Here is a 17,998-nt window from a genome sequence, read left to right on the forward strand (position 1 = left end):
CAACAAGAAACTGTTCCTCTTTCACAGTTGCGAGTAAACATAACTAACCTCTCACCTATAAATGATTCTCTCTAACTAAGTGTGTGTGTGTATATGTCGTCCTCAAATGCTCTCTCATCTCACCCGTTGCACTTCTGACCTTCCACCAGACCAGAGGCTCATCAAATAGCCTCGTCTAACCTGCTCCTCAGAATAACTTAGACTCTGCTTTCATTAATGCAAACTTTCTGCAACTTAGTCTTTCTGAAAGACACACACTGTTTAAACCTCTGAATGCAATATCAATGCTGCAGATTATATTATTAATGCAATGGTGACGATGACGATTATTTAACAATAGCAGTAAAATAATTTCCCTGCTCCACACTCCCTCTCTCGACCTCTGGTACACCAGAGGTCGCAATACATTGTGTCCTCGCTCTGACCCTCTCTTGTGGTCCATCCGGCCTCGGGCCTCCAGGATCCTCACCCCCTGTGGTCGCCGAGATCTTCTGCAAAGGAAACAAAACACCTTTTCCTGCATCTCCCTAACTTATCATAGTTGGGACTCTTTAATCAAAAGCCTTATCCTAATTATGTTCTTGACTTATAGACTTGTATTTATATATATTCTTCAACGTTACTCATCATTTTACCACTCTCTTAAAACGCTGACACTAACTTCATTTTAAAACCTCACATTTCCTATGTTATAACCTGTTTTTGATATAGCCTTTTTATTTCATTTTGCTCCTTTTAATGTAACAATACCTTATAATTCTAGTTTATCAGACTTAATCAAAACCTATGCTTTCCTTCCTTTGGTCCTTCTTTAAATCAGAACATTTTGTCTTCTGAAAGTTTTATTTCTGCTTCTGCCAACATGTTTAGTTAACGAGCTCGACTGGACAGAAACAATCACAACTGCTGAACCTGCACTGTGCTCATGGTTAAAATTCCACAACATTTTGTCTTCTGAATATTGTATTTTTGCTTCAAAACTGCTTCTAGCACAACAAGAGTCAGCGGAGGCTGGAATGACAACAACAACAACAATCTTGTGCTTAACATAAAACATTTACCATTTAACATAAAACAAAAAATAACACAAGTAACAAAAATAACACAAGTAACTTAAAAAAGCTTCAGTCCACATTTCAGTTTGTTGAGCTCGCTGTTGCTCCAGAGGAGGCCCTCAGCTGGCCGGGCTGGAGCCGAGGCCCCGGGGATGCTGCTACGTGTCGCGCTGCTCTCCAGCTCCACTGGCTGGTCAAACACAGTCATTATCGAATAATTGTCCACCATGAGGCACGACGGGTCGTCCGACTGTCCAGGAACTTTACCAAGGTCATAGTTCTTCCATGTGACATTATCAGTGCACACCTGCCACGGAGAACCTCTGAGGGCAAGTGCTCTTTCAGCCTGCACGTCTGCCCATTTGCGCTCCTCACTTCTCTCCGAGTCCATCGGTGAGGAGTGTTGCATCTGGTCCAGCAGCATACTCACAGTATATATGGGCTGCTGCTGCTGCAGAGGTGTGCTGGCCTCTGAGCGCTCTGTCTGTGTGTAGATGGAGCAGAGCTGGAACAGCTTCTCTCTGGTTTCCTGAGGGGGGGGATGCTCCATGTCATCCAGGACTAGCTGGATCAGGTGAGGTGTGCTGATGCAGGGGGCATCCAGACATGCAGAGAGAAGCTGCTGCCACCTCAGCTTGATGCGGTTGATGAAAATCCTGTCCTTCATTCTGGCTTTCTTCTGCAACTTTGTCTCAAAATGATATTCAAATTTGTTGTTGTTGCAGAGGAAGACTTCTGAAATCCATGCAGAAATATAGAAACACCTGTGACCGTTGGGCTCTTTGCTGAGCAGCTTCAGTTCCACAAAGAGCTTCTCCAGGAAGAGGTGAATGAAAGACGAAGAGTTAAGCATCTTTAGCAGGGGCAGCCAAAAGCGCAGGAAGGTTTGTGGGACTCTGGGCTCAGTGGGACTGGCACTGTCAGATGTTGCACAGCCTAATGCTTCCAGCTGCTCCATGGTAGGAACAAGAAAACCGTCTTCCAGCAGCACATCAATCAACAGCTCCCTGGACCCCAGTGCAAACTGCTTGATCTCACCCAGCAACCAACTCATGTCTGCTAAGGGGGCCTGCCACAAGCTCTTCCCCTTGTCTTCAGGAGACCCATCATCAAAAGCTTGGTACTGGTCCTTCTGAAAAGAGATCAGCAGCTCCCGAGCGTTTCTGCAGGCATCCACTTCTTTCTGCCTGGCAACGAGCTGCTCATCGGGGCCTCCTCCCAGCTGTCTGGACCAAAACTCCTGCTGGAGCCACTCCAGGGCCACCTTACATCCCTTTCGGCACCATTTCAAAGAAGGAAGAGTCCCATGCGTGATTTCGTGCCTCAGATCCACCACCCACTCGGGGATGTTCAAGTTTCCAGCCAGTTGCCTCAGCGGCCGGGCCTTTCTCCCCTGCTGGCGATCCGTGATAAGATTAACAAATCTTACCAGGGCCGTCCCGTACATCAGGGTCAAGTCATCTCCGGTAAGCTGTCCGGACCGGTCCCGCACCTGGCAGCGCACGAGGTCTGCTGTGCAGTCCACGGCCACGGGAAAACTATTAGCGCACCTGGCCCTCCAAGCCGATATCCTCTCTAACGCAAACCTCTGCAGAGAGGAGTCCATCGAGTAAAGGTAGTCCCGAACCTGATCCCACTCCGCTTTGTTAAGCCAGGCTACCACATGGCGTGTTTTCTCAGAGCCCTTTTTATTCATTGTGCGCGCTCCGGACCTCACGCTCAATCTCTCACTCACCGGGAAAAGCCGCTCGCCTCACGCAGAGACCACTCGCAGATTTATATGACAGAGGACCGTGTTCAGAGCTTCGAGTTTTACAGTTGCTTGTCGCACAGCAACCAGGAAATGAGCTTAACGTTTTCTTCGGCTTCGTTTGTGGCTGACGTTCACCCTGCGGGCACGCTGACGCCACCTGCTGGATTGGAGGATGGAGCGATGGTTCTACAGAGCGCTTATTTACATGATGCTGGTCATAAACGAGCTTTCTTTGGCTATGGTCAATGGCGTGTCCAGCGGGGTGGCCACCCCCCCAACCAGACTGGCCACCCCAGGTGCCACCCCAAAGGCAAAACAATAAAATTCAATCAAATATCAAATGTCCGATTATGTTTTCACGGTGACGCTCAGATATCCGAGTGTAAGTGAATGCAGCATCGCTATGTGCATCACGTTAGCAAAGGTAGGAGAGCCAAGCACGAAAGACGTCACTGCAGGAAACAATTTTTCGGTGAAAGAAAATGAGGACAGAATAAATGTCCCGGTAAGTAATATTAAGTTTGTTGAGTTTAGTAAACTTCGGCGAAATTAGAATACCAAGGAAAAAATAACACTTAAAGAATTATTGCAGCCGTGGAATATTTCAGACAGTATGCTACAGAGGGGAGCTAACATAAGAGTTATGAGTTATAAGATGTAATCTAAGTCGTAACATTGCTGTATGGAGCTGCAGATTTGGTTGCAGGTTAACATAGCTGGACTGGCCATCGGGCTTATTTGACTTATTTTTTATTTTTTTTGTAAGGGCATGAACAATGAGAGGTGGTGGATTGGCCAGATGCAGGTCGATGTGTAGAAATAACTCCGTTGTTTGGTGGTGGCTATGGCGGGGCTTCCACAGAGGCAGCAGGTGGATGAGGGAAGGGGAGGCAGGAGGAGAGCCCCGAGGCAGCCGCCAGTCCGAGTGTCAGGTGAACTGAACTTCAGGTAAGAAGTTATGACCTGCAGTCTATCTGGGTCAGATATGAACTAAGTTTAGGTGGAGTTTATTTTCGTTGTGCTGACTTTTTACTGTCAGTTGCAATAACTCATACTGCGTTCTAGCCAGCTTGATGGAGTTTTTATACAGCTGTTCGGTTGCTATGATGTTACTGATAGTGAACTTTATTTTATTCATAAGGTTAGTTAGTAGAGTTGCCAACGGCTCCTTAAAAAAATGGAATGGTCCCTCAATCAGAGAAAATATTACACGTTTCGTGTTGAGCTGAGAAGAGACGCAGTTTGTCCCGAACTTCAGCTAGAATGGAAAAAGACACAAAGCTGGATTTATTCTGTCTTTACGCTGCACAGCTGCCTCTTCTCTCATCCTCCCTCTCCTGTTGCTACTTCAATCATGAAACTGATCGATGATCAGCTGATCGGCTTTTCTCTCTTGTTTGTTTATCGCCCACTTTGCGCCAGAAAGACGAAACCAGCAGATGTCGCGCTAAACAACAGCAGCACGTTTAAGCTTGATCGGCTGTTGTTAGAATTTATTTAATATTAATTTCTAGTATCAGCTGATGTTTGCTGGAGCCACAGCTGTAAAGCTGCTGGTCATGATGTCGGTTTGGATATCTGGTGAGAGGGAAACGTGAAGACCACCCACCAGGATCCTTTTTTATGTAGCTGACAGCTGGTAACTGTGCAGGGGCGGGTCTAGCAAAGTTTTGCCAGGGGGCCAGGTAGGGCATTAACAGGGAAAGGGGGCACAAAGAAATACTTTTCTTTCCTATTCTCATTTAAAATATCTAGCTTTTATTAAATAATTATCTAAATCTTACAACCAAAGTTTTTATCTGACGTAAAATGTATAGAAATCATACATATACCAAAAAGACTGTACATCACTGTCACAACAGGGTTTGTTTTCATTCAAAGGCTTTATGGCTTTAATACCTGGTGGGTCGGTCTGTAGTCAAAATGCCCGATTTTCTGTCCCAGTCCAGCCCTGCAGGTTATACTGGCAGTGTCACCATGCCAGCTGAATGTATTTCATCATCAGCCAGTGTTGTTCTTTATCAATATTACCAAAGTTTACCATAAGGCAGCATAGAAAGTATTTACTTGCTTTCAGGTTTTATTCAAATATTAGTCTTTTCAGTTGTTTCTCCACTTTTTTCCTGTTTCAAAATCAAACACCAGTTTGTGAGAAGATTATCTTCTTTTTTTAACAGGCAGAGAAAGTTTTGCATTGGAATGGCTAATTTGTCAATTGTTTGCTACAAATGTTCGTATTTTAATATTCAAAAATGTTTTTGCCCAAAACATATGTGCAGTATATGTCAGTAAAAATACTATGCAAATATTGCTGTCCTTGAATGCTGAGTAAACACTGACAAAGCACTGATTGTATCTCTTGTACTTTATCAACGCAGTATCTAAAAACTTTGCACCGTAGTGGTTAAAATCTCATTCTAATAAGAGTTAAAAGTGCATTTGGTTATTAGGTTTATAGGATTATTGAATTATGGTTAAGGGTTGGTAGAATTTTTTTTTAAAACATTATCTGCCAATTAAATCTGCCACCCTTCTCCAAATCTGTGCCCCTACCTGGCCCCCCCAACAAAAATTTTCTAGACACGCCACTGCGCCTATCAGTGCCCACACAGCGGAAATATGTGCGCAACACATAGCTGTGCTGTCTGGGGAATCATCAACAAGCGGTAAACTTTCAGAGGAAGTGAACTACTGACGGTTACGCAGAGAAGAAAACAGCGATGTCTGAGTCAGACGAGGAGCGTGGTACTTTCCGCACCAGCAAGAACACTGAGGGGGCAAATACGACTCCTAATAGCCCCAAGGGGGTTATGGTGACACTACCTTGCTTCTCTTGGTGTCCCAAAATATGCAGCCCAAACGGTCACGCCATCTTCTGGATTTGTTTTTTTTTTTTTTGGTTGTGCAATAGTTGGTGGTATTTGGTTAGGGGTATGGTTGCCCCTAAAGTAAAGGTCAGGTTGCCCCGTCGGACGACGAGGACCCTAATTGCCGTTTCTCAAAAGCTGCAGTGGCCGCAGACTCCGAGAATTGTTCGGAGATTGGAAAGTGAGTAACATTTGAAACTTCTGATACATTTTTTTTTCACATTACACATACGATTATGCACTGATCCAAATGCAAACGCTAAAAAATCTCCAAGAATTGCGAACATATGGGCTCAAATTGTGGTCATAAATATTTTGTACTTGTAAATCAGGATTTGTATGTGTAAAAAGAATTTGTGTGTGCCTTAGTGATGTGTCAGTTGTGAACGAAATGGCTCTTAGAGCCGGGTCTTTGACGTGAACGACGCAAGCCGGCTCCTTATCACGAGCCTCCCAGTCCTACTGCCAGTTTCTGGAAGACACCTTCTTCAAGCAGTGGTACAGGAAGAAGTCTGCATCCTTCAAGAAAAACATGATTTTCATGCAGGACAATGCTCCATCACACGAGTCCAAGTACTCCACAGCGTGGCTGGCAAGAAAGGGTATAAAAGAAGAAAAACTAATGACATAATGACATGGCCACCTTTTTCTTTCTCTCACCCTCTCTCCCTCTTGCACTTTTTTTTTGCTTCATTCCGCATTTGAGCTTTGCGCTGGGATGAGGGGGGAGGGGCGGTAGTTACACTGCACACACTACACAGGAACAGAGCAGGAGGGAGAGAGAGAGAAAGAGAGCCAGGGACAACAACGTCAGATTAGAAAGGTATAGTAATCATCCACAACTATTTTCAGTTGCGGATGATAAAGGATTCAGAAAGTTTATTCATGCAGGTCCATATGACAGAGAGTATGCATGTTCTTTTTGTTCTGTCATGACAATTTAATTGTGGGACATTACAATTTTGATGAAGATTAAAATTAAATTAATTGTGCACACATGATAACAATAACACTAAAGTGATAACGATGAACTCTTTCAGGGACATTCTTCGGAAAAATGGCTCTGCAGTAGATGCTGCCATTGCTGCGCTGCTGTGCACCTCCATCATGAACCCACAGTGCATGGGGATTGGAGGCGGGGTCATATTCACTGTGATGGACAGCTCCGGTAACAAGACACCCTCGCTACTCTTTGCTCAGCTCTGCTGTGGATTAATGTAGTAATATGTCATCTTTTCAAAGGTAAAGTGAAAATCATCACCTCCAGAGAGACTGTCCCCAGCAACGTGACCTCTGACCTGCTTAAGTCGTGTCCTAACACCACAGAGTGGACCGTGGAGTGGCCGCAAGGTGGGCTGTTTATCTGGCATAATGCTAATATTTATAAGGTTTTAGTCTAATCTGCTCTTGGACTCACCTTTATGACACAGCTAATTTATTCTGTACAGGTCACTGCTAATGCACACTGTGAGTCATTCCTCATTCAGCTTTCCTCAAAAAAGCAAAACTGGGATACTATAAAAAGAAAAGAAAAAAGATAAAGCAAACCACTACAGAGGGTTTGGCTGTCAGCAGATATTAAAGACAATGAGTCGGTGTCGTATATGACACTATCAGAATAATCTAGCATAAACACCATGAAATACATGCTCCTTAGTTTCAGAAACAACCAGAGAGATTGAAGTAGTCAGGTTTTTCTCCAAACTGGTCTTAACAGGTCTTTCTCCAAATGATACACAAGATGTAACACAAAGGTTTTAAAGGTGTAGTCAGTTATCTGTAGAGATATATTTTAAATTCTGCACCTTAATCTGCAAGTCAAACTCAAGATATGAAGGATCATACCTTTGTTTTATCACCTGAGAGGGTTCTTGTCATCAAAGAAGCGGAGGAAAGAGACAGCATGATTGGTGTCTTGTTAAAATGTCATCCTCCTCCTCACCTCTAACCTCATCTACTGAATTAAAGTCAAGACTCTAATACACTAAAGAGTGCACAACTATTCTTATTTAATTATTGAAAATAATAATTATTGGAAAAAAATAATAATAATAAAGTCAGCAACAAAAACCTAAATGATCTTATACCTCTTCAAAGAAATATATAACAAGACCAGAGAAATTCAAATACTGGGTCAAAAAACCCACATTTTTGTTTGCCAAAGGATAGCTGCTCCACAGTCCTGGGTCCTTTTTGTCATATCTGTCATTTCATGATGCACTCGATGTGTTTTTTCTTGGTCAAAGGTTTGAACTGCAGGCAGGCCATTTTAACACCCAGGTACTTCTTCTGTGAAGCCATGCTATTGTAATAGATGCAGCATGCGGTTTAGCGTGGTCTTGCTGAAATAGATGTCAACTCGATGGGAGCACAAGTTGCCTGTGTACACCTTTCAGCACTGGTGCATTGCCAGATGTGCAAGCAGCCAATTCTATAGGCAGTAAAATAATTACATACCTTCAGAGGTTTTGAATTGAGTGTTGATAACAAGCTGCAAAAACAGCAGCACTTAACAACGTTAAAGCCCTTTACTCTTTAGCCCAGAATGCAGGATCCACATTTTCTAAAAAAAAATTTCACTACATATCGTACTGTGTATGACTGTGTACGTGACAAATAAAAATTTGAATTTGAATTTGGTCCATGTGAATCTGAAGAAGAAACACTCAGTGCATCATGGGAATCCCTTAGCAGCCTACACCTATTGCAGCATAACTAAGGGAGGATTCAGGGTCACCTGATCCAGCTCTAACTATATGCTTCAGAAAGGAAAGTTTTAAGACTAATCTTAAAATAGAGATAGTGTCTGTCTCCCAAATCCAAACTGGAAGCTGGTTCCATGGAAGAGGGGCCTGAAAACTGAAGAACTCTCCCTCCCATTCTACTTTTAAATACTCTAGGAACAAAAAGTAAGCTTGCAATGCGAGAGGGAAGTGTTCTAATGGGGTGATTCGGTACTATAAGGTCATTAAGATAAGATGGGGCCTTATTATTTAAGACCTTGTATGCAAAAAGCAGGATTTTGAATTCAATTCTGGATTTAACAGGGAGTCAATGGAGGGAAGCCAATATCGGAGAAATTTGCTCTCTCTTTCTAGTCCCTGCCAGTACTCTTGCTGCAGCATTTTGGATTAACTGAAGGCTTGTCAGGGAGTTTTAGGACATCCTGATAATAATGAATTACAGTCGTCCAGCCTAGAAGTAATAAATGCATGAACTATGTAACCCACCTAAAATTGCATCATGAAATTAACTGTAGTTCCCAAAGAGTGTCAGTAGGTGGCACTCTGAGATTGTGTAGTGCTTGTGAACTTGAATCGTTATCGCGAAGGAGAACAACGTTAAGGCTACAAATGCTGGTCGGAGCAACTCACCAGGAATTTTTCCCTATTTCTTGTAAAAAAAAAAGGATTTTACTCTTCCGCTTGTTGGGAAATGCGGACATTTTTGGTTGATGCCGATGTACCTCTTTTATGATCCCTGTTCATTGACTCACTACGTTAGCATAGCAAGCTAATCGTTAGTTAAGTGTAGTGTAAATTCTATGTGTTTTTTAAGTGCTGTATTATCTTTGATACTCTAAGCCAATCGGAGATGTTTTTTTCTGAAAGCTAGGAAGTAAGTTTTATTTCCTGTAAGGAGATGATAATCAATCAATGATAATCAATGATATAAGTGACCATTTACCAGTCTTTGCATCTTATAATTGCCATTATAAAATTAACAGAGATGAACACAAGATTATTTACAAAAGAATTCGAACAGAGAAGACATTTAACTGTCTTAAAAATTAACTTTTAAAGCAAGAAACTTCTTCATGTTCATGTTTATGAACACGAAGAAGTTAATAAACCTTATGAAGCATTTTTAAGAACACATTAAACACACATTAGTAACACATTACTTGGTAAAAACTGCCAGGTGATTGAAATCAACAGGAAACACAACTATGCAGGAAGACCATGGATGACTAAAGGACTGCAAAATGCCAGGAAAAAAAGAACACCCTATATCTTATATATATATATAATATTTTATTAAAAGGTTAGAACACAATAAAGAAAACACAAAAGGTATATGGAATGTCATAAACAGTACAATCAAAAATGAATCAAGGAACAATGATTACCCTGGGTACTTTATAGAAGGGACAAAAAGCATTAACAAAATGAAAGAGAAAGCAAATGGTTTTAATGAATTCTTCGTAAATATGGGGCCAAAACTGGCAGAGGAAATAAAGGCCGATGGAATAGAAAGGAACACTGGTGAAAATATTGAAAGGAATAGAAGCTCAGTGTTTCTAAGAGCAGTGGAAGAGAATGAAATATATGACATCGTTAGAGGACTTAAGAACAAAACCAGTACAGATTGGAATGACATTGATGTTGTAACAGTAAGAGAGTTGCTGATTATTTATGGTATTGGAAAACCGTTAAAATACGTTTTCAACTTGTCTTTTCAAAAAGGTTTTTTTCCTGAAAAAATGAAAGTTGTTCAAGTTATTCCAATTTACAAAACAGGTAAAAAGCATCACTTTGCAAATTATAGACCAGTGACTATTTATAAAAAGTTTATAAAAATTTATAAAAAGATTTGACAGTTTTGTGGACAAATGTGAATTGCCTACATAATAAGAAGTACACACTTGGAGTTTTTTTAAATTAAAAAAACTGTTCAATACCAGGGCTGCCACGATTAGTCGACTAGTCACGATTACATCGATTATCAAAATCGTCGAAGACTAATTTAATAGTCGACGCGTCGTTTGAAGCTGTGTAAGATCCCAAAAGACACAGGAATAAGTAGTAGGATTTAAGAGTGTAATAACGGATTGAAACAGAAGATTCCAAAAATGGCAGCAGCTAGTTAGTTTTAATATTACTCTTATTATTCTTTCTGGGTCACAAAATAAATGTTTAACATATTTCAGGAGAGAATGTAGCTGTGTAAACTTCAAATATGTGCTCAGTTTATCAAGACACCACATATTTTCAAAAGCGCCCCGACATTTTCGGAGACGTCTGTTACCCACTAGCTCGATAGCTAGCCGGGGTTCAAGGCTCGCTAGAGCCGGTGAGAACACCAGACTCCTGGCAAACCATTTTCAAACCCACCGCCGTCTTTCGCTACTCAGGTTAAACATGATATCCAAGTCACTTAGATAACTTAAAAATGTTATTGTTTGGCTTTTTTCAGTATTTTATTTGTTCCTGAGTAAATTGGTTTGGCTGAGATTAAAGTTATAGTTTTTACACAGCTGAATAAACGTCAAGCAGACAGCTGATCATCAGAAGTGTGAGATGCTTGAGAATTTACTCCGGTGCCCTGTTATATTTTAGATAGCAAGGAGCAGACGGCTGAGTTTATTAAACTTCACCGAAACAATCTGCAAATTTAATTAAAATTTAATAAACTATCATCTTGTCTTTATTTTTTAGTTAGCACATACACTTAAAGCTGTAAGCTAATGATAGTTATATTAGAGCAGATGCATGCTGGTGCAGTAAGCTCTGTGTTGCATGATCTGATTAGTGGACTAATCGCAAAAATAATCGGTGACTAGTCGACTATCAAAATAAACGTTTGTGGCAGCCCTATTCGATACTGTCAGTCATGAAATTCTAATAAAAAAAATGGAAAGTATGGGTTTAGGGGAGTGGTTTTGGACTGATAAAAAGCTATGTAGTGAATATGCAACAATATGTACAAATAAATGAGTAGGAATCTAAATTGATGGATGTTGCTTGTGACATACCTCAAAGATCAGTATTAGGTCCAAAAGAATTCATGGATTCTTTATTGTCATTCGCATCACATGTTTACATGAGGTGTAACGAAAATTACGTGCACGTGGTCCCGGAGCGAAAGAAACAGAGTAACGAAGAAACAGAATAAAAAGAAAACAGAATAACAAGTAATAAGTATTTCAAATAAATTAAGTGCAGCAACCTGAGTATTATAAATGCAAGTATTAAAATAATACAAATAAAATAAATAGAGTGCAACAACCTGAGTACCAGTATGGAGTATAGATATAGAAATGTAGGTATAAATACTTTAGCAGCAAATGGCATGATGTCTAGCATTGATAAAGTGACGATGTCAGTAGTGATTAGGTGCTACAATAACAGTTCTTGTCCATTATTGACTGAGAAGTCTCACAGTTTCTGGAATGAAGCTGTTTCTCTGTCTGGTGGTTTTGCATTTAATGCTCCTGAGCCTCCTGCCTGGGGGGCAGAAGGTTTATTATGTATAAAAATTATATTTGCCAAGTATCGAAGATTCTAAAGTTTGTAATATTTGCAGATGACACAAATATATTTTGTTCAGGTGTGGAATTGCCACAGGTTTTGGAGGTGATCACACAGGGATTAAAGATATTAAAGAAGTGGTTTGATATAAATAAATTATCATTAAATCTAGATAAAAGCAAATTTATGTTATTTGGAAACCATAAGAAAAATATCGAAGTAGAAATATGTGTTGACAATGTATATTTAGAAAGAGTAAATGAAATAAAATTTCTTGGTGTGATCATTGACCACCATCATTGTTAGGGGGAAATTGGAAAGGAGGCATTGCCGTTCTGGGGAAAACAAAGCAAATCTTGGATCAGAAAGCACTTCACATATTATACTGTGCTTCACTACTACCATATATGAGCTATTGTGTAGAGGTCTGGGGAAACACATGCAGAAGTAATACACAAACAATAACTATAATGCAGAAAAGGGCCATTAGAATAATAAATAATGCAGGGTACAGGGAACATACAAATGCACTCTTTATCAAAATGCATGAAATTCCAAGACTTGGTGAAGTTTGAAACAACGCAAATAATATATAAAGCAAGAAATAAAATGCTTCCAAAAGACATCTGTAAATTGTTTATAGAAAGAGAAGGGGGGTATAACTTAAGAGGAAAATGGAATTTAAAAATACAAAGTCCTAGAACGACAAAGTATGTCTATCTCAATAGCGGGAGTTAAATTACGGAACAGTCAGAACAGAACAAATAAAAGAAAGTAACAACATAAACTAGGGCTGGGCGATATGGCCTAAAATTCATATCGCGATATAATTTGAAGCATGTGCAGTAACGATATATATCGCGATATATTCTTTTCTTCTGTATAACGTATTTTCCGCACTATAAGGCACTTAAAATCCTTTAATTTTCTCAAAAATCGAGAGTGTGCCTTATGTATGAATTCTGGTTGTGCTTACGGACCTTGAACCGATTTTGGCGTGCAGAAATCTGTTAAAAAATGTTTTAGTACAACTTTGTTAAGCCGCACTGCTTGATGGATTGTCAGAGCATTACAGCTGCCGTAGTGAGGAGCCTCGCGGAGTAATCTGGGTCCAAAACTCCGTCTGCTTCAGGTCCCAAAGTCAAAGGAACACTGAGAGTTAAAAACGGTCTAAATTCTTTCATCTTTAATAAAATTATCAGCGTTGCTGCTTTATCAGGTGTAACAATTAAGTTTAACATCCATGCGTCCATGAAAACAGAAGTTATTACATTTAACGGAGTTAGAAGTTAACAGGAAGTTAGCTCGCTAGTTTACACCTAAACATGACATACCATGTTCTGACTGAGAGATTTTTGAAACTAATTCAAACGTACAGCTCTGCTACCACTTCCAACATAAATGAAAACAGGAAACTAAACAGCAGTGGCGTTTGTAGGGTTACTGAAGTTGGACTACCTGGTATATAATGTTGTGCTACGTGATTGCTAGCGACACAGCTATTTAAGCATAACATTAGCACAGTGAAGGATGAACGCCAACTTTTTTTTATCACTCATTAAAACTTAACGTGAGGGATTCTGGTGGTCAGGGACAAATGCAATCGCATAGCAGGATGCTATACACGGGCCAAACTTCAGTCAGGAGAACAACTAAGATTATTCATCCACAATACGAGGTTAGTTATTAATATACTGCAACAACATGAGAATAGAACAGCTGCGAGAGAATTCAACATTAATGAATCAATGTTACGGAAGTGGAGGAAGCGCAGTTTTTGGCTTTCCCCATATTTCAAAAGTGCTTCAACTCTTTGCTATGACTGTCGCCCAGCATAATTTGCAGATGATAATGGTTGTAGCCGCTGCGATGCTTTCAACCAAAACAGGCGCAGTTTGATGACATCATCAACATGCGCCATCGCGATAGAGTGATATAGTCAAAATCTCTATCGTTGGCCAAAATTATATCGTTTATCGTTTATATCACCCACCCCTAACATAAACCAGTTTAAAATAAAATATAAAAAACAAATCTTAAACAAATATAAGAATGAAGAAAACGGGGTAAACCCAGGACTGTAATTGAAGTGATGTTTTGGTTTGTTTGTTTCATTATTTGTGAATCTAATTTACATATTCTGTCTTTATTTATATGAAAGAAATGATATTGTCATTTTTTTTGTTTGTTTTGCTGTTGTTTCATTTGTTTGTTTGTTTAATTTAAGACTAAAAGAAAATTAAATGAATGAGATGTAAAATTTGAGGGGGTAGGGGCAAATAAGTGTATACTTCTGCCTACTCCTTTTCAAACAAAAGAATTGAATGATATTATGTAATGATGGTGAATGTACATGTTTGAAATAAAAATGAACTGAAGTGAAATAAATATGACCAGTCTTTGAATAAATAGTACTGCGACCACGTTTTGTACTTCTCTCGTGCATCGATGAGGTGCATTCTCACAATTCAGTAAGCGCTGGATTATTGTTACTGCTGTTCACAAAAGAGGAGATGTGAGTTAATTTTGTGTGATAAGTGCCTATGGAAACCGTTTTAAGGTTCTTTAATTCTGTTATTATCGATTGCATTAAGTTGTCATTTACGAAAATGAGAGGTGTATGGTCACTAGTGTTGATTAAGTTGTTTTATAATATTAATGCAAAATGTGTTCACTGCCCTGTGCAGGTTGGTCTTTTTGTTGGAGTGTGAAATTGTGCGAGTGAGACCAGTAAATTCACCTGCAGCGAGCCAGGATTCAGGATCCCAGCTGCGATGGAGGAAGGTTTGCAGCCTACTTAGAAGTGACAGACGCGTTACTTCCTGACAGATAAGCTTATGAGATCTCAAAACAATACACTGCCTGGGTAGTACTACTAACATTAACACTATCCACACACACTTCACACACCTGAACAGAAAAGACTGAAAAGAACTCTGAACTGAGTACACAGGCTGACAAACATGGACTATTGGAATTTTCTCATTGTGAATTGTTGAATGACTATTTATGGTTTTGTTTAAATAAATGTTAACTGTTCTTTTAGCTGTGTGTCACGTGCTCCTTAGTCGATTTCTAGAGAACATAAACCCAAGATCCTAACTTCCTCTACGTTCTGTAGTGGTAAAGTATCATGTGTTACAACTAGGTTTTTAGCGTCACGTTGAGACAGGATATTCCTCATTTCAGAGATATTGCACAAATGGAAGAAAGCAGTCCTACATATTTGTTTAATATGTGCATTGAAGGACATATCCTGGTCAAAAATTACTCCAAAATTACTTTCCTGCAACCAGGAAAGAAATTACTAGCCAGGGAGACGTGGCTAGTCGTTGCTCCATTATTTATTCCAATTCAAGCTCATGCAGTCTTTTGTTACTTTATAGTAGTACAACTGTGTATTTACTTTTTCCAAAAATAGCTCACATTATGATGATGATGATGAAGCTTTATTTGTCACTTGCAGTTGCCTGCAGCAAAATTGGACCCCTTCTGACCATACATACATTACACAAACATCACATTGGGGAGACAGGTCAGAACAGGGAGCTTACAGAAAAACAGTGAAATGTACAACACAATAGGGGAGTGGAGGAGGAAAAAAGAGAACTCTACTCAGACTGAGCTCCTGGTAGGGGATCAGTATGAGAACAGAAAACAAAAATTCCTCAGCACAAAAAGCACATGAATCTTCACACTGTAACACCATGAAAACACATGACAAGCAACAGGGATGGGTAAATGGGGTGAGAGGTTGCCAGTGTAGACAGCAGCATGATTCCAAGCTGGCCCGGTCAATCGCCGTCTGCATCGGGTGGGTGCAACCATTGGAGGCGTTTGGAGGGGGGAGAGGGGTGAGTGTACATCTGCGTCAGTGTACGTGTGTGTGTCCTGTTCAACTTGAGAGAGAGTGTCCTTTTACCTGGTTAAGCAAAGTCAACAGTCCTGATCCGACGCAGGTGTCCTTGAAGGATACGATCAGAGAGAATTTCTTGTTCAGGAGCCAAATGAGTGAAGGAGATGATTGTTTGGGTTAATGTGAACAACTGCATGCAATTTCACAGTTGGTCTAATGTCCATCACTGGTCACTTGATCTGTCAATTTCCCATTGCAGAGCCGTGAGCTTCTCTAAGATCTTATCCATATTGCGTTCAATAAACGCAGTGTGAGTACTCAGAGATTGCCCATCGTCAATCACGTCGGCCAGCCTTGTGGGACCGCTTTCTTTGTTTTCGATAAGCCAGGTTCAAGCCAGCTCCGATCAGCCAGAACTCTGTTATCATGGTTCCAAATGGGTAGATCTCGTTCAACGTCCTCTATTGAGAGTGTCGCCAGACACACGACGCAACCGACCATCAAGTATCCAGCAGCAAGGGGCTCTGCAGGACAATCAGGCTCTCCCGAGCCCAGGCTTCTCATCAAAAATAGGGTGTCAATTTCGTTAAGGGACCAGTTGATCAAATTCATAATTCTTTAGGTCTTAGAGAACAAGACTGAGAGACTCTCTGAGGGTTAGAAAGTTACACGAGAATACACAAGGACATGAGAAGCCAAGCAGGAAAGATAAGGGAAGGGAGAGGGAAAAGATGCAACTGCTTCCGTCAAGAGCGAGATAGGATTTCACATATTCTCAATACGTGTTCTGTTATCAGATAGACAAAGAGAATGAACATATTCCACTGTCATAGACAAAGCCGATTTTCTTATGAAACTCGCTTCAAAATGAATGCTAAAAAGATAATCCATGAATTTCGAAAGATTCCGAAAGAATGGTGTAATCACTACCATCTTGATATGTGCACTGAATTTAAGTAAATACTTTATGGCAGAAAACAAACAACTAAAACAACACACTATAAAGGTGGAGCCGATCAGTAACATTACAGAACGTTGAATTTACTAGACTAAACAATGTTTCTGTGCTTTCAGTTTCTGACCTTAATAACTAATCTATGCAATATATCGGGTGTGACTGCTTTTATTTTCTATTTCTGGTACAATACTAGCCTGCAAGCAGGAAAGAAATGATAAGGCAGGGAGTACATGTAACATTATGAGAAAACAGTGCTGAGCATGCTTCTGACTACTAACAACAGGCCAAACCATGGTCTCACACTGCCACCTACTGGTACAAAAATGGAGCATCAGCTACAAATATCCCAGACTAGTTACCAGGTCTATAGTTAAAACTAGTTAATTTAGAGGATTTTCAAAAGAAAATATCACTTACATTTAAAGTAAAATAGCTGAAATATAAGTTAATTCACATAAGTGTGATTAGACGTTAGTGGCTATCACACACACACATTCATACTGTTGCTCTTTGATTAGATAACTCTATGGCTGCTGTCAATATACAGGCGAAGCTTACGGGTTATGCAGCCAACTTTGTAAGTTGGAACATTAAGTCTATGAATCACCCTGTTAAGCACAAAAAGGTGCTTACACAACTGAAAAAATCTGCTATGTCTTTTCCACAGGGGACTCACCTTTGTATAGCAGACCGATATAGATTGAAGACTGGTTGGGTTGGCCAAATAGTCCATTCCAACTTTAACTCTAAGACAGAGGGGTGGCCATCCTTATGGGTAAAAACGTCCCATTTCCTGTATCAACCATTTTATCTGATCCTATGGGTCCTTATTATGGGTCCGTATTACTGTGGTTGGCCAACATTATGGACTTTATGGACAACTTTATGAACTGATTTAAGCCAACATTTATGCCCCCAAATGGGATGATGAAACCTTAATTGTCTATTAATTCTCGTGAATTCTGGATATGACAACACACAATCTCATTTTAGCTGGAGGTACAAGCTGTGTGCTCTCTAACCTAGAAAGAAGCTCTAATAAGGATACTCATCCAGGACATGCTCCGACTATATTCCTGTCCACAAAATGTTCTATTGGATAAATTCATTTGTCACTGATAAATGTCCTCTTCCACTTATTGAAACTTGCAATTATCAATCTATTGTTATTTCAGATCATACCCCCCTATTGATGAGATGGGGGTTGGATGCCTCACAGCCCTCCGCCTCTGGCAGTGGCCCTTTCTACTAAGGAGGC

At 40.2% G+C, this 17,998-nt stretch overlaps 2 protein-coding genes across 3 annotated transcripts; one reads left to right on the forward strand and one right to left on the reverse strand.

Annotated features, from left to right (window-relative positions):
• Positions 1–945: 945 nt before the first annotated feature.
• LOC146561954 (ribosomal biogenesis protein LAS1L-like) lies at positions 946–2,923 on the reverse strand. The gene has a single exon (XM_085293409.1). It carries the CDS (start codon positions 2,749–2,751, stop codon positions 1,114–1,116), a length of 1,638 nt encoding a protein of 545 aa, XP_085149535.1. The 5' UTR covers positions 2,752–2,923; the 3' UTR covers positions 946–1,113.
• A 294-nt stretch (positions 2,924–3,217) lies between these two features.
• LOC146561955 (glutathione hydrolase 5 proenzyme-like) lies at positions 3,218–14,763 on the forward strand. Of its 2 annotated transcripts, none has more exons than XM_085293411.1 (4): positions 3,218–3,313; positions 3,575–3,756; positions 6,716–6,843; positions 6,918–7,122. In XM_085293411.1, exons 2-4 carry the CDS (start codon positions 3,653–3,655, stop codon positions 7,073–7,075), a joined length of 390 nt encoding a protein of 129 aa, XP_085149537.1. In that variant the 5' UTR covers positions 3,218–3,313; positions 3,575–3,652; the 3' UTR covers positions 7,076–7,122. The 2 variants fall into 2 exon arrangements, with proteins under 2 accessions (XP_085149537.1, XP_085149538.1); XM_085293412.1 differs by lacking the exon at positions 3,218–3,313 and adding an exon at positions 14,614–14,763 and having other exon boundaries at positions 3,324–3,756; positions 6,918–7,025.
• Positions 14,764–17,998: the final 3,235 nt, after the last annotated feature.

Source organism: Mchenga conophoros, linkage group LG12, assembly GCF_057382185.1.
Source record: "Mchenga conophoros isolate Kocher_MC1m ecotype Shallow Benthic linkage group LG12, M_conophoros_male_GT1.1, whole genome shotgun sequence".
In the NCBI taxonomy this organism is placed as follows: Eukaryota; Metazoa; Chordata; class Actinopteri; order Cichliformes; family Cichlidae; genus Mchenga; species Mchenga conophoros.